Source organism: Fragaria vesca, linkage group LG5, assembly GCF_000184155.1.
Source record: "Fragaria vesca subsp. vesca linkage group LG5, FraVesHawaii_1.0, whole genome shotgun sequence".
NCBI lineage: Eukaryota > Viridiplantae > Streptophyta > Magnoliopsida > Rosales > Rosaceae > Fragaria > Fragaria vesca.
Window position 1 is genome coordinate 2,233,802 of NC_020495.1, and position 27,550 is coordinate 2,261,351.

General features: G+C 37.3%; 6 protein-coding genes and 1 non-coding gene across 7 annotated transcripts; 3 read left to right on the top strand and 4 right to left on the bottom strand.

Annotated features, from left to right (window-relative positions):
* Positions 1–1,650: 1,650 nt before the first annotated feature.
* On the bottom strand, positions 1,651–4,151 carry LOC101301777 (V-type proton ATPase subunit E-like). The gene is made up of 6 exons (XM_004298814.1): positions 3,888–4,151; positions 3,660–3,760; positions 2,885–3,041; positions 2,359–2,555; positions 2,105–2,204; positions 1,651–1,941 (listed from the first exon to the last, which is right to left on the bottom strand). Exons 1-6 carry the CDS (start codon positions 3,987–3,989, stop codon positions 1,906–1,908), a joined length of 693 nt encoding a protein of 230 aa, XP_004298862.1. The 5' UTR covers positions 3,990–4,151; the 3' UTR covers positions 1,651–1,905.
* Positions 4,152–5,488: 1,337 nt separating this feature from the next.
* LOC101302069 (probable beta-1,3-galactosyltransferase 11-like) lies at positions 5,489–9,614 on the top strand. Its single transcript, XM_004298815.1, has 12 exons — positions 5,489–5,757; positions 5,866–5,929; positions 6,091–6,140; positions 6,224–6,420; positions 6,878–6,941; positions 7,021–7,093; positions 7,390–7,513; positions 7,900–7,987; positions 8,085–8,135; positions 8,329–8,400; positions 8,507–8,619; positions 9,267–9,614. Exons 1-12 carry the CDS (start codon positions 5,651–5,653, stop codon positions 9,287–9,289), a joined length of 1,026 nt encoding a protein of 341 aa, XP_004298863.1. The 5' UTR covers positions 5,489–5,650; the 3' UTR covers positions 9,290–9,614.
* A 942-nt stretch (positions 9,615–10,556) lies between these two features.
* LOC101302355 lies at positions 10,557–14,655 on the top strand. Its single transcript, XM_004298816.1, has 10 exons — positions 10,557–10,929; positions 11,615–11,801; positions 11,910–12,074; positions 12,201–12,329; positions 12,719–12,853; positions 13,010–13,165; positions 13,348–13,524; positions 13,634–13,670; positions 13,783–14,289; positions 14,376–14,655. Exons 2-10 carry the CDS (start codon positions 11,689–11,691, stop codon positions 14,400–14,402), a joined length of 1,446 nt encoding a protein of 481 aa, XP_004298864.1. The 5' UTR covers positions 10,557–10,929; positions 11,615–11,688; the 3' UTR covers positions 14,403–14,655.
* A 2,297-nt stretch (positions 14,656–16,952) lies between these two features.
* LOC101303130 (putative F-box protein At5g55150-like) lies at positions 16,953–18,071 on the bottom strand. The gene has a single exon (XM_004300802.1). The coding sequence runs from the start codon at positions 18,069–18,071 to the stop codon at positions 16,953–16,955; it is 1,119 nt and encodes a 372-aa protein (XP_004300850.1).
* An 864-nt stretch (positions 18,072–18,935) lies between these two features.
* Positions 18,936–21,576, top strand: LOC101302650 (common plant regulatory factor 1-like). Its single transcript, XM_004298817.1, has 8 exons — positions 18,936–18,951; positions 19,181–19,293; positions 19,422–19,473; positions 19,565–19,616; positions 19,739–19,911; positions 20,312–20,515; positions 20,770–21,026; positions 21,110–21,576. The coding sequence occupies exons 2-7, from the start codon at positions 19,217–19,219 to the stop codon at positions 20,998–21,000; spliced, it is 789 nt and encodes a 262-aa protein (XP_004298865.1). The 5' UTR covers positions 18,936–18,951; positions 19,181–19,216; the 3' UTR covers positions 21,001–21,026; positions 21,110–21,576.
* A 1,009-nt stretch (positions 21,577–22,585) lies between these two features.
* LOC101302936 (NADP-dependent alkenal double bond reductase P1-like) lies at positions 22,586–24,040 on the bottom strand. Its single transcript, XM_004298818.1, has 2 exons — positions 23,605–24,040; positions 22,586–23,528 (listed from the first exon to the last, which is right to left on the bottom strand). Exons 1-2 carry the CDS (start codon positions 23,836–23,838, stop codon positions 22,719–22,721), a joined length of 1,044 nt encoding a protein of 347 aa, XP_004298866.1. The 5' UTR covers positions 23,839–24,040; the 3' UTR covers positions 22,586–22,718.
* Positions 24,041–26,167: 2,127 nt separating this feature from the next.
* Positions 26,168–26,995, bottom strand: LOC101303222. The gene is made up of 2 exons (XR_184608.1): positions 26,872–26,995; positions 26,168–26,740 (listed from the first exon to the last, which is right to left on the bottom strand). It is a non-coding gene; the product is annotated as an uncharacterized LOC101303222 (transcript).
* Between the last annotated feature and the right edge of the window lie 555 nt (positions 26,996–27,550).

Sequence of the window (27,550 nt, forward strand, 5' to 3'; positions counted from 1 at the left end):
TAAAGGGTGTCTTTGCTTACAAATCATGTACTCCTAGGTTGAACAGGAAAAGATTGACTTGACCTTATTGAGGAAGATAACTGCTATATTTTGGCTTTTAGCATACAAACCCAAAATTGACTCTTTTATTTCTAAAACTCTAGTAAACATAAGAACATTATATTGGGAGACTAAATCCCACAAGTAGAAAATCAAGTGGGGGCAAATCAACAAAAACTTTAAAAGGGGCTTTGTACGCACTACAAAAGTACCAATCAAGTTAGGTTTATTACTAGCCTAGGGATGACAATAGGTAGGGTAGGGTTAGGGGATCAAAATATCATACCCGTACCCTTTTTCGTTTTTCATCCCCGTACCCGCCCCATTCCCCGTAATTAGATAATGGGGATTCTCCATCCCCTTTGGGGATTACGTTCCCATACCTGTTAACAATTATGTAATAATTAATTTTTAAAAAATAATTATGAAATATAGAAATATGAAAATAAAATCAAATACATATATAAATAAGTTTCTTGATTCAATCCAACAAAAACGAATACAAGTCTCGGTTAAAAAATAGAATCATAGAAAATAAATATTACAAAATTAAGATTTTACATAAATATTTATTTATAAATAATATATATTAAAAAAAATATATATATATATATAAAATAAATTGTATTTAATAATATTTTCATCCTAAATGGGTGGGGATGCGAACGAATATCAAAAAACCATACCCGTCCCGTACCCGATTCAAAAATCCGAATATTGAGAATCCCCATATCCGTCACCCGTTTATCCCTATATATCTCCCCTGTTAGGACCGAATACCCGTGAGTACCCTACCCGTTAGGGTTTATTGTCATCCCTATACTAGCCTAATTTGTGGGCGTTAACCAGTAAGTCATGCATTGGATTTTTTTTCAACCAATAATTATTTTAAGTTCAAACATATACACTGCAGAGAGCCAAAACTGCGACATAACCAGGCTTGTACAACCCAAAGCTTGAAATCATTACAGATGCGTAACCCCAAATGCAGACCCAAGTAGAGAGAACATGGCAGCCTGTCATCACCAGTGCGGGAACCCCCTTCATCGGGACGGCACTCGGCTACTTATCATGTATGGATGTGGGCAGCCCAGGCTAGGTCACCAGTGTCATCCCCTTCATAGGGTGGTCACCCTCTTCAACAAGCCATGATCACCAGAGAAAGTGCCACATACAACACCATGCAAAGAACCCAGACTCGACTCCTCCCCGAGACCCCGTGCACTAAACAAACGAGAAAAGGCTAGCTTAAGATTCATCTGGAGCTCCGCCATATGACTCGGAGTCTCTGATGAGGTTCTTCCTCCATATGTTATTTTGCCCAGAATTTAACTTATAAATGTAAGCAGGGGTCCAAAGAATCTGAGACTGATGACTTCTGGATAAGAGCTAACATGGTCATTTGGCGTTATAGCAATTAACTATAATGGTCAATGTACATGATTATGTTCACGACAAAAACATTAGTCAGCATCCTCTGAAAATGAGATCTGTAAGATTCAATTATTCTACAGGAACATATATGGCTCACATGTCCTCCCACACCTACCAGCTTAAAACTTTAAACGAGCAAACATACCGATAAGATTTTATAACTGGGAATCAAAATTTAACCAACAAACTGCGCTGAAACTATAGCTGCAAACTTTTATTAATTTCACTGTGATGATAAGAATGAGTGCATTGCCATGCCCCATACCATATGAACACCATAGAAAATGATACCTAAACTATTTAACCACAGCTCAAAGTTATTCAGAGAACCATAAATTTGGAAATACACAAATAAACAACTTAACAATAGATCCTTCGGTCAAAGACCACGCTAGGGACTCGTTCGGGTAAAACACAATACAATTCTTCCCATTATGCAACAATCTGACCAAAGAGCCTTCTGCGGATCTGCAGAAAGAATAACAAAAGCTCAGTTTTAGCGTTTTTCCAGAAAACATGATAAGTAATCAAATTTAAGCAATGAGTCATGTCCTATATGCAGTAAGCGCTCGATCTGACTGGGACAGAAGATGAAATGTGAACATTGTAATCAAATTTGCACGAGAAATACCTCTGGAAGCTTTTTACGGAATACAACATCCAACCGTGCATCAAGAGTGTTCTCACACACAATCTTCCCGTCTCGAGAAGCCAAGACTACACCTCCAGAACTGAAAAATCGGAAATAATCATCAGCAATCAGAACAGGAATTGTTTGAGAATCTAGATAATAGAAAGCCAAATCAAATCCTGTCATAATCGGAAGCTGCTTCAGCTACAAGGCCCATACCTTGGTCCAGACATGAGACAGACAAAGAAACATACCAGGAATTAACATGGGGATTATGATGGGTGGGAGCAGGTGGAAGATAGACAGTGTGATCAACTAGGATCTCTGGTGCATGAACATCTCTTTTCTCTGCATATTCCTGCGCAGCTGCTTCCAGAATAGACTCCACTAGATGCACGTCATCCTTGCGACAACGCAACAGCACAGCAGGCTCTTTCAGCCTAAGCAAATTCTGCAACAAAATCATAAGTTTTAAGTAAAATTTCGTACGGATAATGAGTAATTTACCCATGAAAGCATCCAAAAAGTTGGAGTAAATTAGATGGATTCAGGTGTAAGCATACCCAGTGAAATGATATGAAACATCACCATGAATTCAAACTCAAGCAATTATCATCATATGAAGGTTATATGGGTTCACAATATCAAAGGTTATTTGGGATCAACTATTACATGTGTTGGATTATGTAACAAATCACAAACTTATATTTGCTAGCAATTTAGAACATAAAAACTGTTGGTGTAGGTTGCTTAGTTATGCATATTGAAAAGCATACATACCTGAATGATCAGATCTTTCAGGAGCTTTGCATATTTTTTATGATCTTTGCTCACATTCAGAAGCTCCTTGGATGCAGCCTCCTTCATGGAGTTGACCACATCATCTTGAGCTTGAAGAACCTTAATACGAGAAGCATTGAGTTGCATGGAATACTCACTGCAAGAGCCAATAAAAACAACCTGTTACTCACCCACATCTGTTCAATTCACACAGAACCCTCAATAAACCCCTCCACCAACTACCAAAATGAATCACACATAACCATAGAACCCATTTCAATTGAGCATGATATCACATTCTAATGGTTCCATCAACTCCTCAGGCTAACACAATGCAAATTGATCTAGAACTATAGGCAGAAAAAACATTCCATACTTCCAGCGCTAAATCCAATGACATATCTCACTGTGACAACACAATGTCTCCATACGAATAGCTTTCAACTCTTCTGAGCTAATATCCTCTAAATCAATAAAATTTGCTGACAAACTCCAACAATTTCAAACTCTCCGGAGTTCCTAAATTCACTATCCTATTCCACGCTATCTCACCGTGACAATACAATGTCTCCATACGAATTCCTTTCAAACTCTTCCGAGCTAATATCCTTTAAATCAATAAAATTTGCACACAAACTCCAACAATTCCAAACTCTCCGGAGTTCCTAAATTCACTAACCTATTCAAAGCCACATTATTACTGAAGATTTAAGCATCAAACAAATCCAGATCATAAACACAGATATGAAATCACGAAAGGTTTAATCAAGCTTACATCTTCTTTCGCACATCGACTTGCTTCTCCTTCTTCTCATACTCCTGCCTGATCTTCTTCTTCTCCGCCTCAACCAGCTGCAGCTTCTCAATGTTGAATTCCTGCCGAAAACAAACACAACCGAATCAGATAATCAATCTCAATTGGAGCATATAAACTTACAGAACCGGATCAAGAATAAGCTGAAACTACAAGTAGAATTGGAGGAATCAGAATCAGAAGAAGTACTTCTTCGGCGGAGACGGAGATCTCGTTGGCCTTTTCCTCAGCTTCCTGGCGAATGAACCTCACCATCTGCTGGATCTGCTTGGAGACATCGGTGTCGTTCATGGTGGCGGAGGCTGGGAGTTTGAATCGGAGAAGATCGGAGAGGATGAGAGTCTATCTCTTTTCTCTGAGAGTCACTGTGAGGCTTTCTCCGGTCGTAAAACTGAGGAGAGAAACCGTAGGCAAAATGGAGTCCAATCGATTTTTATACGTGTGTGAATCACCAGTGACAGCAAGTCCGTATTGATTTTTCTAATTTTGCTTTGTTATCTTTTAACTTTTAGGCCATTAATGAAATGAAAATATGAAATAAAAAAATAAATAATACTAAAAAGAAAAAATCCATCCGACAGATTTTTTCTTTCAGAAAAGATAAATGAATCAAGAAAATAATTATTCTCATTAGAATGGCATCGTAGATGAATGTGAACCAAGCAACAAAATTTATGTAGAAATCGATAATTATTGACTCATTTGTTTGGAATATATTCATACATTAAGGTCCATTATAGTGTAACACTGCATAGCTTCAATTCATTGTTTCTTCTATTGATCTAATTTGTTCACTAAACAACTTATTCCTAAGGAATCGAGAGAAATGAGATATTTGATGAGCTTGAATGGAACAATGACGTCAAAATGGATATTACTAAGAGCAACTTCAACCATCAGGCCAAATTATTTTGTCAAATTTTGAATTTAACAGCTTGGGTGAAATTGACTTTTTGGATGAATTCTCACACCAACATAACTGTCAGATTTAATCATTATTATATTATTGTTTTATAATAATTTATGCTTAGAGAGGAGAGAGAGAAAAGTACTCAAGATAGACGATGAGAGAGAAAGAGAGAGAAAGTAGTAAAAAAAGAAAAGATCAGGGCAACAGATGTTGTCAAACTTAATTGTATGCTCTGAAGTAGTCATCCATGTGGCAAATGACTTGTTGGTTGGAGTAATTTTGTCACTGTCATTTATAGTCGTTCAGACTCCACGTATGATCTGGCTTGATTATTGGAGTTGCTCTAAGCATACAAAATAGCTACTGTTTTTATTTGTATACTAATGTCCGTCATGAGTTTGATATTTTCAGTTAGAACAATTTTGGCAAAGCAAATACAGTTGCCTTATATGCAACCATTGCTACTAGGTGTGTTTGAGAACACCTTGTTTTTGTACGAAATCCTGCTATTTTGTGGGACATTCTTTTGATGTTAAATATCATATGGGGTTAAGAAACCATTGATGTTTATTTACTTGAGACATGAGGCCGGCCGAATCACACTAAATATCATGTGCACAAAATGCTCAACCCTATATTTTTTTTCCTTTTGTTGGGAATGGACTCTTGGGAATTTTTAAAAATTTGTCGATTAATTTACCATTGTACTTGATTTTTAAATATTCTTGTCTAGAATTATTAATTATATGAAAAAATTTAACCATTTAAAGAAAATTGGCTTTGATGTATTTACCATAAGTTGCTTCCTTTTCACTTTTGACTCTTGAGAGGGATGTATGTAATATTTAGTTATTTACTTCCAAAAACTACCAGAAGCCCCGTTACTATTCATTTACAACGTCTTTCTCATTCATCTCCTCCGTCTTGGCTTCTTCTAGCTCAGAGTCACACCTCGATCAACCTCTCCGATCCCACTGACCATTCAAATTCCGTCCATCCTCGCCTGAACTGAAGAAACAAGCTCTCTCCGTTCCTCCAAACCATGCATAGCCGGCCGTCGCAGACCCGGCTATTGCCTCTCCAGTCCAGAATTTCACTTCTCCTGCTCGCCATGCTCTCTACCATGGCCGCAATTTACGTCGCCGGCCGGTGAGTCGCTACAACCTTCGTTCTTTGAGCTCTAATTGATGCTATTCTCAATTCAATTTTGGTTCTTTGTTCCCGGTTTTAATGGATTTTTCTTTGTCGTATTCGTAGTATGTGGCAGGATGCTGAAGCTAGGGTTCATTTGATTCAGGAACTTGATAAAACAAATAGTCAGGTATTGTAATTATTTTATTTTAATAGTTGTAATTTAAGAAATGATTAACTAGTTACTTAGTTAGAACTTAGAAGCATTTCTAATGAGGATTAACCTGAACATTGTATTTTATAATTTTAAGAAATGATTAACTAGTGAGGATCATTTCTTGCAATGTTCAGGTTCACACTGCTATATCGGTAGACGATACGCTTAAGATTATAGCTTGCAGGTAAATTGAGCTAAGAGAGCCATGTTTTGAGTGTTTATGTTGTCTCGGGTTTACTGTGGTGAATGATGATTACTGTTTGATAGGGAGCAACAGAAGAAGTTGTCCGCCGTGGAGACAGAACTGGCTGCAGCAAGGAAAGAAGGCTTTGTTCCGAAGAGCTTGGTGGAGAATGAGAAGGCTAATTATTCTAGGAAGAGGATTCTAGCAGTTATAGGGATTTTTACGACGTTTGGCCGCAAGAAAAATAGGGAGGCAATTCGTATGGCGTGGATGCCTACTGGTAATGACTCCAACTGATTTACTAGTTGATACATTTGTGGTTACCATTCTGAGTTGATAGCATACCAGTCAGTCTACGACTTTGGAGGGTGTTTCTTTTTTTTTTGGGGGGGGTTGGGGGTTAAGGGATAAGGTTAGTAAAGGAATGGATATACCCTTTGTGGATTCTCATAGTATAAGGATTTGGAGTATGTTACAGATTTTGTGAAAGACAGTATCTGCACTTCTTTTACGGCTTTTAGTTTATGTCTGTTAGATTCTATCCTGTTTTTTTTGGTCAAATGATTCTTGCCTTAGTTCCATTTCTTACATGTTGCAAAATTGCAAAGTCAAGATGAAAGATTGATTATCTATTTGATTCTAGCATGTGTGCAGTTGTTATTTAGAAGATTTGTATCTAGATATGATATTGCTACCTTCAGATTTGCGACCTTTATCTGAATATACAATATGTACAGGTGCAGCAATGAAAAAAGTGGCAGATGAAAAGGGCATTGTTGTGCGGTTTGTAATTGGAAGAAGGTCTGTATATCAATCAATTAGAATGATGACAAGAAAAAGTGTAGAGTTCTCTGTTCAGTTAAGTATGTATATCTTGCAGCCCAAATCGTGGAGACAGTTTGGACAAGCAAATCGACAGTGAAAGTAGGCAGACCAAAGACTTCATTGTTCTTGTATGTGCAATCATTTGGTGAATATTTTCTAACAGTATTACTGTGGTTAAATAAAATATTATAGTTGAATTATTGGATACTACAGATACAGCAGCAAATATATTTAAGTTTACCTTTGTTATAATCCCGTAAGAGTACAGATTCTCTTTGCACTATAGTTGAAGTTTATATTTATAACAGTCTAATGAACTTAGCTATCCTACTAAGTCAGCATTTAGTCACCCTATGATCATGTGTATGTATGTACTATCAATGATATTTGTGTGTTTTATTGATTCCTTCCATTGGCTTTACAGGATGGTCAACTAGAGGCATCTGAGGAGGCTTCGAAAAAGATGAAATCATTCGTTACTCATGCTGTAGAGAGCTGGGATGCTGAGTTTTATGTGAAGGTTAATGATGATGTTTTTGTTAATATTGGTACGTAAAACTATTATAATATTCTTGGTAATGAAGAAGTAAACTGGATGTTCAGGACACTTTCACATTTTACCAGCTTATATGAACATGTATATGCATTATAACCAGGGAATCTTGCTTTCTATTTTGTCCCAGTAATACAGTAGCAAGTTAAAGACTTGATTATGCTAATTGGTCTACGAAAATAATTTTTCTGCAAAGACCTGTAATTGTTTATCTGAAGTCGTACTTCAAAATAGTTCTGGACATGACAAGTATAATTGATAAATTCTGGTGTAAGAAAATAACTTGAGGCAATTGTAGCATCAGAATAGTGTTGATGTTTTGACTGGTATTGATTATAGGAAGTGCATGCTAATCATTGCATTTCCTTCTTTCTAATACAGATGTCCTTGGAGCAACACTAACTACATATTTGAATAAGCCTCGTGTCTACATTGGGTGCATGAAATCAGGCGAAGTTTTCTCTGAACCGTACGTGCAGAATATATTCTCCTTTGTTTGATGAAAGCTTTTATAGTTACAAGACAATTGAATTAGGCCTAAGTTTTTAATATGGTCTCAATAACAGGACTCACAAGTGGTATGAACCAGACTGGTGGAAATTTGGTGATGCAAAATCGTAAGCCAAAAAGATTTACCTTTAGCCTTGATAATGAATCTCTCTCTCTCTCTCACACACACACACACACACACATTTATGCAAAGTGATTCAATGTAATCTGTGTTAAATAGGTTTTAGCTTGTCTTCGCTAATTCAGTTCCCAACATTTGATTTGGTTTTCCTTTTGGCTCATATGCCTTGCCTGATACAGATACCCTACACATGCATCTGGTGAAATTTATGCCATTTCCAGAGCATTAGCTCAATTTTTATCAATAAATAGGTACCTCGGCCCCCTTCTAATATTTTCTTTGATACTATCAAAGTTGAATGCATACAAAGCACAAGTATTGGTGTCGTTTAAGTGATAGCCTTCTGTTGTTTTGCAGATCTATTCTTCGTACTTATGCTCATGATGATGTTAGTGCTGGATCATGGTTTATTGGGCTTGACGTGGAGCACATTAATGAGCGAAAGTTTTGCTGCTCCGCCTTGGTTCCAGGTCTGTGTACTCTAAATGAATGATTATTTCCAAAAAATGGAAAACATAAAGTGGGTTGCATATGGGGTTGGGGCTGAGGGGGTATGGCCTGAGGGAACACTTTGTGCATAACTGCATATAATATTATATAATGTTTATAATTCAACATTACAGGCAATAAGAAATGAGGTTCAACTCCTAAATTTGAATGAAATAAAAGATAGTACTCCTAGACTCTTCAACAAGTAATGAATCGTTGACTCCCCGAAGATAGTACTCCTAGACTCTTCAACAAGTAATGAATCGTTGAATGAAATAAAAGATAGTACTCCTAGACTCCTAAATCGATGCCTGTACCGAGTCTATCTGATTTTTTTTTTGGGAAGAGAGTCTATCTGATTATTACCATACCTTATCCTGTTTGACCTTTGCCCATAACCAAAAACTTGTCCATCTGCTTCCTAACAGTTGGAGTCATTACTCATTTTTGGCTGCATTTCACTTTCTTTGAATCTATTGATGGAAAATTCTTGTTGAACATTAGGGAAACCAACAGTCCTTATTTCCTTGAGATGATGATTCTTCATCCTCTCTTTGGTAGTTTTAGTTTCAACTTTAAAGGAGAAGCTTGACGATTAACTTAACAGGACATTTATCTCTGATTTCAGGAGCAATCTGTACAGCTGTGTGATATATCTTGCCTCACGATATTGTTCTATAAAAGAAAGGGAAGGCTACTCATATACAGCTCATATTTCTATCTCATTGTTGACTAGACGATTCAAGCAAGCATACAAGCATTATTTTTTCCAGGCAGAAAGTTGATACAATCAAAGTTCATAGATTAGATATTGAAGAGGTTATACGAAGATTGTTCCTATGTGCAGCTGGCCAGAGTTCCCTTATAACCCCTGGAGGCCAACAACATTTCACTGATTTTACATTTTCCATCTCTAGAATTTGTAGGAAAGGATTACATTTCTTTAGTTATAATTTGCTAGAACATTTTTTCGATTACATAATTTGCAAGAACATGAGTGTCACGTTGGTTATAGTTCGCATTTATCACCTTATTTTTAGCTAATTTATTTTCTTACCAAGTATCCTAAAACTTACTTAAAAAGTCATAAATCTAATCTTATCACTTTTTGCCAAATTTGGACCCAAAATCCTGAAATGGAAAGGCTGCAAGTCTGCAGCTGAATTAGTTGTATTCTAAAATCTTTTTTAAAATCAGGTGTGGTCTACAGGAAGCATTTCTAACGAAGACTCTTAAGTTGAGGACTTTTTGGCTTATCTCATCTTTTGATTTTATATTCACATCTTGACCGTTCAGTTTATAGGTATTTATGAGTAGATCATTTCTTCAAATTTTCAGTTATATTGAAAATTGTTAAGGCATTCATAAGTGTGATTTATCAATTATGAACTTAAACGGTTCATATTTGACAGATTTTGTTCGTCCATTAATTTGATCTAGTTTGTTATCTTAACGAACACTAATTTGGTTAAAAATTTATATAAATGATCTACTCATATAAACCTAAAAACTGAACGGATGAAATGTCGAAATGTGATCGAAAAATAGGTCTTTTAAAGTATAAATCGAAAAATCTTCAACTAGTCCTCAACTTAAGAATCCTCATTAGAAGGACTCACGTGGTCTATAACTGCATTTGTGTACATTTATTACATAAAATCTTCATTTTCTATAACTTTATTTATTTTTCTCTCTTTTTAGAGAAATAAAATAAAAACAAACCATATAAATTATCCAGGACCATAAAATTTGTGAGATTTAATTCAACAAAAAGAAAATGAGAAGCATATTCCCCCGGATACCGTGACACCCCTCTCTCCTTCCCTCCATGCCTCCTCATCTAATATACTGACACGTGTCCCCAAAGTCGAACATTCCAGCACAACAAAACCCGATGCCTTCCCCTCTTTGAAATTTCACAGACTCTCTTCCTCTAAATTCTCTCTCCTCTCAGACCACCGCTCACAAATTTCATATTCCGAAGAATCTCTCTTTCAGCCTCCGAAAATTACCAAAAAGCCCTCCCACCTTCTTCAAGCTATGGCTCACAACTGCTCGGCCTAACCGTCGCCGATCACCTTCCTTGCTCTGCTCAGCTCAGCTCAGCTCCTCTCAGCTCGTCTCTGTTTCTTCAGCTGAATTTCCGTCTCTTCCTCCGCTGAAACCTTTTTTTTCCGGCTGAATTTCGAGAATTCTGCGGTATCGGAAAGTGGAGGCTGTGCCGGTGAAGCGCTAGGGTTAGGGTTAGGGTTCCGTTTCTGCTTCTGCTTCTTGAGGAGGTTTCTCTTCAGGTAATGTTAAATTTGTCCTCAGGTTTTTGTTAAATGTTTGGATACTAAGTTTATGATCAGAAATTTGGAAACGGAATGGTTCGGATTGTATGTAGGCTTTGAATTGGTAATTGAATTTAAAGTCTGCGTCGATTTTGAGATGGTAGGAGAAATTTGAATTGGTGAATTGAGAGTTTGGAGGGGTTATGACTTATGAGGTTGTGTTCAATCTTGATGGTTGTTAATTATGTCTTGATCGGCTGTTAGGCGGTGAATTTAAACTAAGTGGATGATGAAATTGTGGAGGTTAGGAGGTTTGGTGTGTACATGTGCTGATGGAAATGTTGATCATGAAGGTTTCTTTACTTGAACAAAGATCAATAATCGGCGTGTGTTAGTATGGTTGATTTGAGCATAGTCAGAGTTGTGAAAGTTTGGAAAATTTATTTCATTCATTGACAGACAGTATTTTTTGTCTTTGAAAATCGTTTACCGTTGAAGTTAACTGTTTGTACGTGTTCATTGTACATATTTGGCATGTGAAAACTTGGTTAATGAGCATATTCAGAGTTGTGTAAATTTGGAAAGTTGTTTCGGTCATTGGCGGACTGTTTTGTGATCGAAATTGTTTACCGTTTGGAGTCTTATTTGTTAACTTTTACATTGTGATAAATAAACTCAGCAGTGTTACATTATATTCATGCAGCTGTGAAGAGTGATTGAAGATTAACTTGACTGGGAGCACTGTTTGTGACAGTTAATTCCAGGACATCGGAGAATATGGGGCAGGATGTAGTTAAGAAGTTAAAGGTGATCAATGGGAATGCAGTACCAGTTGGATATGGGAGTCCCAACAGTGATGCAGGGCACGTAGTCCTTGGATCATCAAGGAGGTATGTGACTCTTGTGGAGCTAAAGTATTATATTTGATCATTAGCCACCCAGCAGTTTCTAGTTAGTTCTCTGATGTTGTCCCTAACGAATTTTGATCTTATGGTCAGGTGCAGTTTTCAAGCTCAGGAAAAGCTTTGCAGACCATTTGTCAATTTGGGCCAAGATGTAACAAATAGATTAAAGTTCAAGTTAAAGCGAATGGAAATGCGAGCACTGGGATATGAGTATCCCAAGGATGATGCTAGGCAGGTAGTCCTTGATGCATCAAAGAGGTGTGTGGAGCTAAATTCATTGTATTTGCATCTGCTCACTTTATCATTCGCTTCATCTTTTTTTCCTTACCCTTACTTTGTCAGCGCCAATTGTAACGATACTAAATGTTGGATCTCATGGGGCAGTTATCATCAAGCACCGGAAAAGCATGCCAAAATATTGGACAGTACCGGCCAAGATGGACATGCAGTACCAGTTAGATCGGACAGTTCCAAGGGTGATGCTACACACCCAGTCCTTAGAGCATCAAAGAGGTACCTGGAGCTAAAGTTATTATATGTTGCTCTACTACATATATCTTCTCTTCCTCTTTCTTTCTTTCCCATAACCCCATTGTGTCGAAATTATTTTTCTTAGGTCATCCAAATACCTAAAATGAACAAACATACGGTGGTTAATGTCTTTTTACAACTTGCTGGATAAGAATTCAATGTTTGATATAAACCAAATACAAAAGGAAAGTTTAAGGATTTCAACTATTCAAGTATCGTATTGAAAGAGAAAGGAAAGATAAGATATAGGAGGGGTTCAAATAATTAAGGAAGCTATTGAACACTGGCACGAGTCTGGACCCGCTCAGACCCTAACATAGGTCTGCCGCTGGAATCTAATATAACCATACTAAATGATGATTTTTTATCAGACGCAGTTTTCTCCAAGCTCGGGAAAAGCATGCCAAAATGTTGGACAGTACGGACCACAATGGGTGTGCAGTACCAGTTGGATTGGATAGTCGCAAGGGTCATGCTAGGCACCTGGTACTTGAACCATCAAAGAGGTATGAGGGGTTAAAGTTATTCTATTTTCTTCTGCTCCTCTTGGTTTCTATTTTTTTCACATTGGAGACTATATTGTCCAAGTTGAGACTATTCCCAGTCATTAGTTAGTTCTAAATGTAACCAAACTGAAATTTTTGATCTTATGATACTTGCAGTTTTCTTCAAGCACAAGAAAATCGTTCGAAAACATTGGGCAATATGGGCCAAGATGTAACTAACAAATCAAAAGGATTAGAAGGGGGTGCAGTATCATTTGGATGTGACAGTCCCAATGATGATGCAAGGCACCTACTCCTTGAGGCATCAAAGAGGTGTGTGGAAAAAGTTACTCTTTTTGGCTCTGTCCCCATATTTCTTTTTCTTTTTTTCCCATGTTTGAGGCTGACCTTTGTCCAGAACACATAAGATTCTTCACAATCTTCAGCTTTAAGTGTTATATGGTTTTGGCACTAAATGCAACAAAAACTAACTTTGATTGTGCAACCACATGCAGCTTTCTTGAAGCACATGAAAAGCTTTCTGAAAAATTGGACAATATGGGTCAAGATCTAACAAAGAAGTTAAAGTTCAAGTTAAAGTTGAAAAAGGGATTGCATGGGCGTGCAGTACCGGCATTAGATGATGGTCTCAAGGGTGCTACTGGGAACCTAGGCCTTGAGGCATCTAAGAGGTGAGTGGAGTAGAATGTGCATTTCAGTTGTTTGCACTTAGTTCTATGATGGTTTCAGTGAACTAACAAAATCATGTTTTGATCTTGTCACTTGCTGTTTGGAACAAAGTGTTGGTGATCTGGTTGATGGAGGTTGCAATACTGAAGTAAGAGTTTCCTTTTGTTATTTTTGGCTCATGTCTGAATTTCCTCTTTATATGTTGTGCTAGATGATATTGATGCTTAAAACACCTAAGTTATATGAATTTCACCTACTAGGTACACCAGCACACTAAGATGGAGGCCAAGTCGATCAAGCCGAGACTTGTACGGATATCTGTCACGGACGGTGATGCAACAGAGTCCTCCAGCGATGAAGAGGCTGAGCCCTTGGCCACTGGTCACCGAGTCAAGAAGTTCATCAATGAGATTATGATTGAGTCCTCCACAAAAACTGATAGTGGTGTTTGGAGGAGCAGGACAACAAGGATGTGGCGGAAGAAAATGGGCGGAAAATCTGGCCTTCCAGCTACTTGCCGAATGTTGAAGGCGCAGACAACCTGGAAGAAGTTCTGTGGTGTGAAGGAAAAGGCACACAAGAACAAGTTCCTAGGAGTGAGGCAGAGGCCCTGGGGAAAATGGGCAGCCGAAATTAGAGAGCCTCATAGTGGAAGACGGCTCTGGTTGGGTACATTTGATACGGCTGAGGATGCAGCTATGGTGTACGACAAAGCAGCCGTTCTGCTGCGTGGACCTGACACTTACACCAACTTCAGTTTGCCTCAGGTGAAGTCTCTGCATGAATCTTTGCTGTTATTATGTTCAGAATGTATCCCATTTTGCTGTGTTAATTAATCATTCAATATGATCAGGTTGCAAATGAAGAGGGCCATTTGTAATTGGAGGAGGTTCTGTCAAGACGAGTCAGAATCATGACAACGATTTGTCTACAGTTAAGTATACACTGTGCAGCCAAATGGACACAGTTGGGACCGGAAAATCAACAGTGAAAGTAGGCAGACCAAAGACTTCATTGTACTTGTATGTTCAGTCATTTGATGAATCCTTTTTAACAAGTTTAGATTTTAGAGTAGTGATGTCAGATCTCAAACTTTTATTGAAAAGTACATAAATGAATATACCTGAAAAATACCAAATTCTGTAGCAATAGTAGAGTAGAGACTTATGAGCCTGATCTACATTATATTGGCATCCTAACTAGTAGTTGGCTTCACGTTTATATATATACACACACACGCAAGCATGCATACGCATAAACAATGTGATATTATTTGCAGTCCGATTAAGTCAATCTAGCTACATCTCCATATTCAGTACTTCAATTTCCAAATTTGTCATCAATGATAAGGAGGAGCTCTACTCATGTGTGCTATTAGTAAATATGCTTAAAGTATTGCCAGACATTGAAGGAGCAGATAATGTTGGATCACGCTGTGCTTCTTCTTTTTTTTTTCCATTTCTATTTTTCTTTCTTCACAGGATGGTCAAGTGGAGTCGTCCATAAGAATGAAATCATTCTCTATACGTGCTGTCGACTACCAGGGTGCTGAGTTTTGTCACGAACTCATGATCAACTCGATATTGGTATGTAGTCCTGCTATGTTTTTGTGACACTACTTGTACCTGCATGTCACTAGTTAGATCTGCTAGAAAGAAAAAGATTGTGATGTGTTTGCATGATAGCATCTTCCTTTTTCCTCCACTCATCGGTGTGTGCATTGTGGTAATTATATGAACGTTTGAGAAAATGGAAAATTTATGGGATATCTGTCCTCTGAATTGTTCATTTTGTACCTTAGAAATCATAGCATCACAAAAGATAACTTCAGAGATTTTCTTTTAATTTCTTTTTAAATGGATTTACCAATGAAACTTTGCACAATAACCGGTAGCTTATTGTTTTAGAATTTGAACTCTTCACAATATATATTTTCCAATATCAGAATGTACAAAATTCACTATTTCATATTTTGAGTCATGAATCAAACAACGATCTACTTTTTAAATAACATGTAGTTAGTCCCTAAAACACCTTGAGTGATTCTCCAGTATAGCTCATGTCCTTGCTTCTTCAATTCCCTAGTTTTTATATGTTCATTCCATTTGGCTCAGATTGAAGTGTCTTATCTGAGCAGATGCCTTAGACATGCTTCTGGTGAATTTATACTACTCCTAGCTTTGTTGGCAGGATTCAATTGACAGCCTTCTGTTGGTCTGCAGGTCTCTTAATTGTTCGAACATTTGTTCTTGATGATGTTGCATGGTGTTTTGGACTTGACATAAAGTGTAGTGATGACTGAAGGTTCTATTTATGCTCCATTGAGGTCTGTCTTCTTTTTTTCTTTTCTTTTTTTTCTTTTTTTTTCTCTTTTCCAACAGTTGACGTGCAAATTTTTGCAAAACGTATAGAGTGAAGGAAACTACAAGTAATAATGAATTACATAGTTGAATGATATTATTGAAGACATTTCGAATGTGGTGGTGAACTAGTGATGAATTTACAGAGTTGGAGAAGTCATTAAGAATGCAGTGGTCAATACTTGCTTTTTTGGAAAATAATTGGTGTTCCTCTTGAAAATGTGGTGGACTATTTCATACTATTACTTTTAGAGTTGCTTTTAATCCTATTCAAGTTTAGTTAAACACAGCAGTTGATTTTTCTGAGCTGTAGTACTTTTGTCAAAATGAACAGAAAACTAAGGATCTTTTCAAAATGATATCAAAAGAAGCCGAGGAACAAATAAACATGTAGTGATTGATAATTTGAGAACCCACTGAAGATATTTATTTTTTTCTCCTCAGTCCTCGCTGTGGTAGTTTATTATTGATGATGAGTTTGGTGATTTTCTTTATTAAACCATGTCTCTTATTTCAGGAGCAATATTATGTCCAACTGCTCTATCTAACTGGCCTCAAAAGTATCACTATGAGAGATAGAAAGGGAAGGCCAGTTGCTTACAACATTGCCTTCGATGATTTCCCTTTTGACTGGATGATTGAGCCAGTATGTAATGGTTTGTTTTCTTATGAAGAATGATGTTGAGTTAATAGGTTATATCAGAAGCCCTTGCCCTCATAAGAGTGGGGATTCTTATGGTTTATGGTTGATTATTGATTATATATATACATGTGACTCATATATTGTACATGATATAACACATCACAATTATCAAATTCCATCTACTTTTACATTTCAACTATTGAATGACTGAAAAATTTATTTATCTTTGTGCCCTCTGTTGGTAACTTGGTATTGCAACTATAAACATGGATGATGGATCCACGTAGGATTGTCGGTATTTGGGAGCTTATTATTTACAGGCATATGCTGCTGGAAATGAAAAATACTTGCAAGAAAACTAGCAGGCTGCTAGTGTGTAGCTTCAGGCTGCTTGAATAAACGGCGGCAAGGGAAGGGAGTAAGCTTCTTATAAACTCGGCTGAATCCATATGTATGGGTTTTCAAACCAAGCAAACTTGTGTAAGAGTGGCTTGACTTGTCTATCTTCCATACTAAATACACCACATTGTTGCCTGCACACTCGATCAGTTGTGAAGTATATGCAATTAGCCTTGCATCTAGAGTAGCCTGGTGAGGTCTCTACAGAGAAAGAACTATTGTCACCCAGAAACAAGGCTCTGTTTCCCAAATCCTCTACTTCAGTCCAATCATCGGTATCGAATGGCACCTTGAAAACCCTGAACCCAACAATTCTGTGGCTGGACTCGAAAGAATATCGTAAAACAACCAGCAAGTCCCCAGCTGATTCCACCAAGTTCAAATGCTCCGTTCGTTTCCCACCATGACAGGGAAACAAATTCGACTTTAGATTAGAGAGCTTTCCCTCTGCTTTGTGGTCGTCAATGTCACAAACAAGGAAGTTCTCATATAAGGGCATTCTTTCCGCCACATAAAACTGTCCTTTATAGAAAGCTATATCATCGAAGCAATTTCCATATAGATTTGGTGGCCGAGTCGGTAATGATACATTTATCCATCGCTTATCTTTTGGTCTCCAAAATGCCGCTCTTCTAGTCCAACGATAAGAAATCATGGCTGTATAGTCTGATGGGAACGAAGGACTAGATGATAACACAAAATTCTCAATGCTGTCGCCATCGCCATAGGTTGGCAGCACAATTCTGGTATGGTTGAAAGGATGAAACATGCATACAGGGTTGCTGGAATCTTCATTTTGTGGTGGAAGGATGAGCCATCCAAGTGAAGAATGACAGTAATACCACTTCGGCGGCATTCGTTTAGCTTTAGCCTCAGAAAGGTTAATATCGAGCCTGCAAAACCTGCCTCTTGTAAGGTTGTAGCACTCTTGTGTGTTGTCTGAGTACTTCGGTAGCATAAGGAGTGGAACTGCATGTGTTAATCCACCAAGAAAGTCTTGTTTGGTGAAGGCGCGACTCCATGTTTTACATACTGCACCAAAAGTAACAAAGTCTTGCGCTGATCCTATGCGTCTCGCAATGGACAGAACAAGATCTTGAGGAAGATCCGACCAGTTTGCTGGGGAAAACTTCGCTCTTTTGGACATTGGTTCCATTGATCGACGATCCAAGTTAATCTCTCAATTATTGAAAGCTTGATCAGAACTACAGAAAAGAGGAGAGATGAGAGAATTTCTTATTTATAGAGGATTACAAGTCATCATTAAGATAAGAATCCTAATTTTATCAGGAATCGTGCTGCGATATGACGTACTCATATTCTTGATTCTATTAAATAAATGCACACTAAAACGTAATTTTCTTAACACAACTAAATATTACAAGTTGTTTCATTAACCATTTGTACATGCGCTCTCTCATTAAATGCCAAAATTGTATTTTCTTGGTAGTGTGGACTCCGACTCTATTGAACATGTTGGAACACATATACGTCTCAAATCTGATATCACAAAATATTTAGTAACGGATCTGCAGACCAAATTAACTCATTTACTATAACTAAACTAAAAAAGAAAAATCAGTTGGATAACTTCATATAATATAATGATTCACTATTTCACTACAACTATCTACATATTTTGCAAATGAGGATCAGACTATCAACTCTAAGTTCACCATAGCATATAAACTTGCATGTGTCTAGTGAGGTTTGAATCTATAACCTTAAAGTTGTTAGTTAAACATCTTAACTAACTAAATTATGGTTTATTGACAAAAAAAAATAGACTTGTTTTTTCTTCAACTCAAATATATATAAAAGTGTTGGACACGTGTATGGCTAATAAGAAGGGTGCCACATCGACCCTCTACGCCAATCACGTTATTTCAGTTTTTCCAACCTCCACCGCCGCTTTGCCCTCGTCACAACCACCGCGCTTCCCCCGCCTCATATTACGACGTCGCTCTCCTCCCTCCTCCAGATAAACCCTCCAAAATTAAAAGGCGGGAAATTTGAAGATCCCCACGGTACGCTAAGTTTCTCTTCTCATTTGATTTCAAGCCCTAAATCCAAAAGCGCAAGTCTTTGAATTCACAGATGAAGATTAGTGTAAAAGAATGAAATTTTAACCCTGAAATTAATCGTAGAAGATTAATTTGTGTTATTTGAATGGTAAAACGGTTAAAGTTTTGAAATTTTTGGTGTTGTGGATGTTGATTTACTTGGATGAAAGATTTAGCGTTGATATTGATTTAGGTGGAATGTGAATGTTACAGTTTGTTGAAGGGCAATATGGACCAGGATGTGACAAAGAAGCTGAAGGGATTGGATGGGCATGCAGTGCCAATTTCATATACAAGTTCCATCAGGTATATGTGGAGCTAAACTTGTATCAAGTTGCATTTTTGATTCATTGGTACCACCATTGAGCGTTTTCGGGTTAGTTGTATGATGTTTGTGCGGTAAATGTGATTGTGTTGTGTTGTTTTGCGTGCAGTTTCGAAGAGAATGAGGATGATTTGACAGGTGGAGCTGATGGAAACACTCCAGTAAGATTATGTTTGCTCAGTTTTATTGGTGTTTGTATTGTCATTGTATTTGATCGTTCGTGATTGAGATTGTTTTGTGTGTTATTATCAGGCAGACCACCATATGCAAGGGGAAAAGGGGTCTGAGAGCTTGCGATCTGCTGGTATGGTTTAAGCATTTGTGGCTTATTTTTGTTGCTCATCCTTCTGCTGTTTTTTTTTTTGGAAGGATTAAATATGACCATTTACCTCATGCTGACTCGTTTGTTTTGTAATTTGATGACAGATACTGATGTCGAAGTCCATCCAAACTATGAAGGGGATACAAATAGGAATTTCACAAGCTCTAGTGATTTTGTGCAAGTACCTATTGGTTCTCTCTATGAGAACATCGGAACTAGCACAGCTATTTTCTCTCCTTCTGCTGGTGAAAGGTTGCCTTTTGATGCAATGGCTCTGGTATGCTGATATTTATGAATTGTTGTCAGTCTTACTCATACTGTTTGCAAGTTTATGCTTATTTACTTCAATTTGTATTCAAGTTAGACCATCTCTTCAAACACTTGCGGCCTTGATACGATCTATTTGTTTGTTTCGAACAACTCTCAGCGGTTTGAATCGAAACCACGGGATTGAGAAAGAATATGGATTTGAAATTTCCTCAGATTTGTGGGCCTGAATTAGCTGTGAGACAGAGCCCATCTTGAGGTTCTGCAGGACAGTTATTCTGAAATAGTGTTATATTCTTGAGTTTTGAATAACTTTTGAGTTTGGACTGATCTTGGATGTTTGGTTTCTAAGATATCTATGGAAATAGTCTTTTATAAACACAATTGCTTATACATATTCGCTTCCTCAGGATGAAAAGCAGTTGAAACGAGAGAAAAGAAAACAGGCTAACAGAGAATCTGCAAGGAGATCTAGGATGAGGAAGCAGGCTGAATATGAGGAGCTGGTCAAAAGTTGTGATTCTTTAAGCACAGAACAGATGGACCTTAAATCTGAACTAGATCAAGTGAAAGTGGCAGCGGAAAAACTGAGGCTTGAAAATGCTGCATTAAAGGTACTTTCTCACAGATTGTTTACTATTTTACTAATGCTTGAGCCCTTGATCTGCGTGTGGGAACCTAGGTATATATCAATCCAGGCATGAATATGTTTTGGCTTGACTTTTGTTCAAATATGTTTGTAACAGTTGTTACTTAGCTAAGATGACTTGTAAAATAAATGAAAGGTTGATTTGGTCCATGTTTATTTGTAGTTTAAAAAGCAGCCTGTAGATCAGCAGTTGGGTCTGACATGAGTTTTATGGTACAGGAGCAGCTGAAAAACGCACAGATACTGCAGGAAGGAGGGAATGGTTCCCCTAAGACTGAAGGGGACGTCACCCTGCCAAATGATGCTAAGGACATACTTAGCAATTTGGGTACCGTAAGCAGTAACGCTCAGCTGGACTGCGAGACACATGAAACTTCCTCTGAAACAATTACCCGGCTCAATCAGTTGTTGGAATCAAGCTCTAGGACTGATGCTGTTGCTGCTAGATGATCATGAAGCGGTATCTGCCTGTACGTGTACGTGGACACCTGACTTAATTTTTCAGTTTTCACAGTGAACTGGAAGTCTAATTAACTTAATTTTGACTTACGACTAGCAGGCTGCAGACTGGAATTTTGTAGCTGGACAGTGACAAATAGCCATTGCTCACTAGATTGCCTTCTTTCAACCTGCCTTGTTGAAGGAATTCTTGGTATTTCATTGTAGCCAAGTCCTTATTTTTCTTCTTCACCATGTTGAGTCTTTATAATACAACCCATATTAGTTCATCCATTCTTGGTGGCGCCCAAAAGTAAGAAACAAAAAAATTGCCTAACTATTACTAAGAATAGACCATAGACTTTTGTGTATAACCTGCTTTATGCTTTCTTGTTTCTTCTCCGACATGGAATCTTATCAAGACACACTTGAACCATTTTTCCTCATTTTCTGTCATTGTCTTCACGTTATATCAGTCCGTAGACATCAAAATGAGCTCTCTGGAGAATCTTTTGCCTGTGTATTTAGACTATTGGCTTGGCAACATGCAATGATCCATACGGATAATGTTTCATATTCATTAGAGAAATTCGTCACTTGTGCTCCTTATAAACTTAGGTTTGAAAATATTAAAACGGTATCTCATGTTTCTATCCCGACTTAATATTAATATATATATAGTCATTAAAATGACCAATTTACCCCTAAGTTCTTTTTTTTCTTAAGTTGTTTTTTATTTGTTTTCATATTTCAGAAATATTAAAAGAGGTTTTGGAATTTGATGATTTGGGTTAGCCTTTATAAACTTGAAGAAGATTGAAGAGGAGAAACATACAGAAGTTCAATCCTTGTTGTTTCTGCTGACACTCAAGGATCTTGTTGTTACCATTGACATTCAAAGATGATTGAGATGAATAACTGATTATTAACAAAGAGAAAGTGACGATGCATTTTTTTCTCTCCGTTTCTAAAAATATAAAAAGCCAAAAAAAGAAAATTGAAAATTTGGAATATGAAAACAAAGAAGAAAAAAAAAAAAAAGAGGGTAAATTGGTCATTTTTTTTATATCTGAGGGTAAATTAGTCATCTTAATAGCTATATATATCAATCTTAGGTCGGGATGGAAACATGAGATACTAATCTCATATTTTAAAACTTGATATACCAAAATTTATAAGAAACAAAAATTCGTATATCATTCAGACGAATTTCTTTATTCATTATTCAACGTCTACGAATAAGGTCGCCTTAATTATATATTCATCATCAGTTTTCCTCTCTTCATTGGCCCATGTCATTTGATGCATAAAATGTGATTGTTTCTAATGGTTCAACTCAAACTCTAATAGTGCAAACCATATTGAATACGTTTGGCAAACCATCAAGTATAACTATTTGTTTATTTCTATTCACACCCTCTTCTACACTAATAAGGTTAAGTACGTGAAGTTTCTTAAAATTTCAAATGATGATCCAGCATATACATTGTGAACTTAGAACTTGAAGCTTGAAAAGATAGAATCTTTCAAACATTTTGGGGGGCAACAGTAGAAATGAGGAATCTCTAGTGGGGAAACTTCAAATTGAACTATTTTATTTTTATTTCGTCCTTTTCTTCTTTTTTTCAAATGGGTTAGTTAATTCTTTTTTTCTTTTCTTTTTTTTTTTATTTGTAAGGGCCTAGTAGAAGCAATGATACAATAATTGGACTCAATGTAATATATATTGTTCATTCATCTGCCACTTTAACCATTTTCTTTCCAGTGTTGTGACCACGATAAAGTGCAATGAAAGCGGAAGGAAAACTCTCCACACCATATGAGATGTCTTCAAGTGCATGCAATTTCCCTGTACGAAGATGATCAGTTGTGGTGGAAAGGAAATCTGAAAACACACTCATAAGATCGGCTGCTAGAAACCCTTGGAGTTTGATTCTCTTGTACACGACATCTAGCATATTCGGTGCAGCTCGCTTTGAAGCATCAGTGTACTCGGAGATCACGCCGCAGACAGCAACCCTACCAAAGCTGTTCATGTTAACAACCGCAGCCTCTAGCATTTCAGCCCCCACATTGTCAAAGTAGATGTCAATCCCATCAGGGAAGTACCTTCCGAGAGCTGACTTCAAATCAGGCTCTTCCTTGTAGTTGAATGCATCATCAAATCCAAGCTTTTCCTTAAGCAATGCGACCTTTTCTTTGCTTCCTGCACATCCCACAACATAGCAACCGAAAAGCTTTGCATATTGTCCGACCAAATTTCCAACCGATCCAGAAGCTGCAGAGACGAAAACTTTCTCCCCCTTCTTTGGTTTGCATACTTCGAAAAATCCACCATATGCTGTAAGTCCACTGAAACCTAGAATTCCAACTTGGTAAGACAGTGGGAATCCCATAGGATCAAATTTCCTCAACATGTATTTTCCTCCTTCTAGCAAACTGTACTCTCCCCACGTGATGATCCCCACAACCAAGTCATCCTTCTCAAACTCAGGGTTCCCAGAAGCCACAACTTTTGCAACACCGTAAGCATCAATATCCTGTGATCACAAAAACAAATCTGTAACAGAAGAATTTCTATCATTCAAGTAATGTTTTGTATAGTTGCTAGCTTACTTCACCGGGACTGATGGCAGAAGCGAAACCAATAGCTTTATGGGATGAACTCTGACTTTTCATGCGGTTTAGCTGGTAAGGGTCGATTGACACAAACAGATTCTTCACGATGATGTCATTAGAACCGGGATCAAGTGACAACGAAAGGGCTGAGGTTTTGAGCTCGAAATCTGACTCTTTGGGCTCTCCATCTACATGAGTCTTTATGGTGATGTACCTATTGGTTACCTCCATTTTTAGGTACTTGCTATCTCTTTGTGACTAACTCTTTGTGAAAGGCACAATGAAACAAGGTATATATGCAGAAGTACTAGCCGAACAAGGACAGGATATAAATAGCCTCCATCATCATTATGCTCCTCAGAAAAAGTTAAAAGCCGGACATTTTTGTTGTTCTTGCAATATATATCTGCCGACCGCCGACATTATCCTTAAACCAATACTTCATAACCTACAACCACCAAAAGATTACAAAGGGTTTATCAAAGGGAAGTAAATCACCTGTGCCCATTTTCCCAATGCCAACCCTGTGCCACTAATCACAATCTGACACCTGGACATTAACTTAACAATCTACTAACTCCGTTAACTCTTATAACTAAAACTCAATTAACTAAAATATATGTTTCTCTTTCTTTGATCAGATCCAACTCAACTGTTTCTAACCCAGAAAAATGGCAGCTCGGCAGCTCCTGTATCATGCCCATCAACCTACACAGCTACACGGCTTCAAATACATAAAAGAATCCAAAACTACAGAGGTTAATCAACCCATCAAATACCCTAAATCCCTCGATCTAAGCCGCAACTCGATCGCAACCCCCAGCAAAAACTTGTAACAATTCCGCTCAATGCAAAGAGAAAGTGAAGACCGGTGGATGAGCATGAACCCAAAAAATTTGGGTTTAGCGAAATCGCTCAATTTTGACTTCATACTCCCCAAACCTTTCAATTTCGAATTCGTAATCCTCGACCTTTTTGTGGTTTGGTAAATCTCAACTTGATGATGACAATTTTCTGTGAAGGATCTGGAGTAAGGAAACAGGTGATGAAAGTTGGGTTGATGATATTGATATTAAAAAATTGTGGAAATCATTTGCCTTTGAAGAGAAAGAAGAAGACGAGAAAAATAATTGCATATGAGACAAACAAAGAAGAAGAGAGGATTACTCGCGGGTGGACAAATGGCGAAATATTACTCGCGGCACAGGGTTGGCATTGGGAAACTGGGCACAGCTGATTTAAAGTCCCAGCTAATTATACTGTTGCTGGGTCCAAAGAAAGGTCTAACAATGAATAAAGCAGAAAGGAAAATGACAGACATAAGGAATCACATGTCCATAAGAACCCAAAAAAATATAGGATTCCTTTAAGAATAGGCCAAAATCAATTTAAACAAAAGAAAAAGATGCTTACGGTCGAGCCTGTAAGCTAGTGTGAAGCAGAGGACAACCATCTAATATCAGAGCCGGTCCTGAGGTTCTTAGCGCCCATCTAGAAATATAAATTTTCGATTATTACTGTCATAGCATTTAACCTCCAGTAACATATATGACCCATATTATATATTTGACAAGAGTAAAAATGTAAAACGGAGGCAAGAAGCTAGGGCGATGGAGAAGTGGCTAGTTACTACCAGAAAAAACAAAGCAAAAAAGAAGGTTCCCCCATCTTCCCGTATTAGGCCATGGGCTGCGCGCCGCCGGGGCTGCGCATCTATCATTAGATGCCGACGTTACAACTATCATTTTTGCTTCTTTCTTGCCCTCTCCTTTCTGAAAAACATTATACATTTTATAGCAATACATCAAATTGTTTCAGTGATGATTTACAAACTTTCCTGTTTATGTGGTGCTTGCTTGGAACTATTGAGGATCACTTAGCTAGCATGGACTTGTTCAATTATCTACTGAATGGATCTGCACACTGGGGTTAGTTAATTCTGTTAACGAGGGTGGCACGTTTGTTACTTCAGACTTGTCTATATCACGTGTGGAAACCCAGCTGCAGTGTTTCATATTCTTCATGGTCATGGCTAGCTGGTTGCTATATGTCTTATACGTAAATTACACATAAAAAAACAACCTTTAAGTCTTAAGCTTCCCTATGCAAGTGGTACTAATTTATTTCTTCTATATATCTATCTCTAATTTCTAACCCTTCAATCTTTTTTTCTTTTTGATTACCATTTTATTTGATTCAAATACAGATTCATCTTTGATTCTTTCTTCTGGAAAAGGTCTTGTCATTTGTCAACTTCTTCTGTTCTTTTAGTTCCAAACTAGATGATGCCCGCGCGTTGCGGCGGTTTACAATGACGGATATCAACTACCGCAATTGTTTCTGTTTGAATCAATGTTGTCAATGTTGTTGTTGTTCGACAAATTGATAAACACAATAATATAACATATGGATATTACACAATGACACTGGTTGCAATAATAAATACACATTATATTATAGTGAGATACAGAAGATGAAAATGTTAGATTCACAAAAAAAATCCATCAACTCAGCGACTCATGCAATACAGCTTGATACTTCTTTATCGCATCAGGAGTTCAGGACTTCACTTGTTACCAAAGCGTGAGCACTATGTAAGTCTATTTTTGTGATGCTATTTTGCAAGGGATCAAGCAGATGTTCAAATGCTCAATTGTACAAAAAGCCTTTTGATTGTTCTGTGTTCATTGTTCTGCTACAAAAACCTCACATTCATCACATTACAAAAAGGGATATAATATCTTAAAATCAATGTCAACTATGGTTAATTGGTTATTGTTTTCTATACAGCAAAATGAAAGCAGCCATAAGCTTAGGGTTATTGTTCTTATAAATCACCCCTCTGCCAGTGCCCTATTTGCCGATTACTGCTGTTACTGATCCTTGTTCCAATTTCACACTGTAATGGAATTCCATGGCACATCATGGAGTAGCTTGAAACAGATTACACCAAGTAATCACATACAATACGTAAGGAGAAAAGAGAATTACTTTGAAAGATTTACAGCTTTTACTCTGAATGAAACCACCGTTTGGAAACCCCTCCCAAACACCTTCTGAGCATCAATGGACTGATTTGCACAGCGTGTAGCCACAAATAGTTGCAGTCTGCAACCACAAATATTTGAACAGTCTGCAGCCACAAATAGATTTTGTTAATTATAATTCAATATCTTATGACTCGATATTTAATTAAAATACAAACTATATCAAACTACTGCAAGAACAACAATGAAATTCTAAATTGGGTAGGAAATTGCTCACCCTCGAGACAAAACTCAATTAATTTGAGACAACCCCCAGGTGCAAAACCTCACCAATACTATCCAGCTCTGTCAAGTCTCTTTTCATGACATGTACACGACGTAATGTACACGGTGTCCTTCCTACAAAGCAGTAATATGGTTCAGTCAAATCCACATATTAAAAATTAATCTCATACTTTAGGCATAATAGCAAACCTGAAACCCCAATGTGCCACTTTAGGCAACGCATATGTAAATTCTCTTCCCTAGGCCTTCATAAGTATTATTTACAATCGGATTCCAGTCTTAACAAAAGATGAAAAATTCTAAGTTATGTTTATTGATGGTAAAGTATGGAACTCAACAATAAAAAAGAAGGTAACTTTCATTCAATGATTTAACAACAACACTAACTATATTCTCCAATGATCAAACAATAAAATTATATCACATGCTCAATTCAGCATTCTCAGTAAACATATATTCCCAATCAAATTAAAAAAGAGATAATTTCACTTTACTACCCTGAACTTTAGGTCTAAAATCAGTTTGATACCTCATCTTTTTTTTTAATCAGTTTGATACCTAAACTTTCAAAATGACATCAATCTCGACTAAAATGACTAAAATAGCTCTGGTTCATTTTTTTACCCTCTCAGAGTTAAGAATGGCAGCGGCGACGGCCGGGGGAGGAGAAG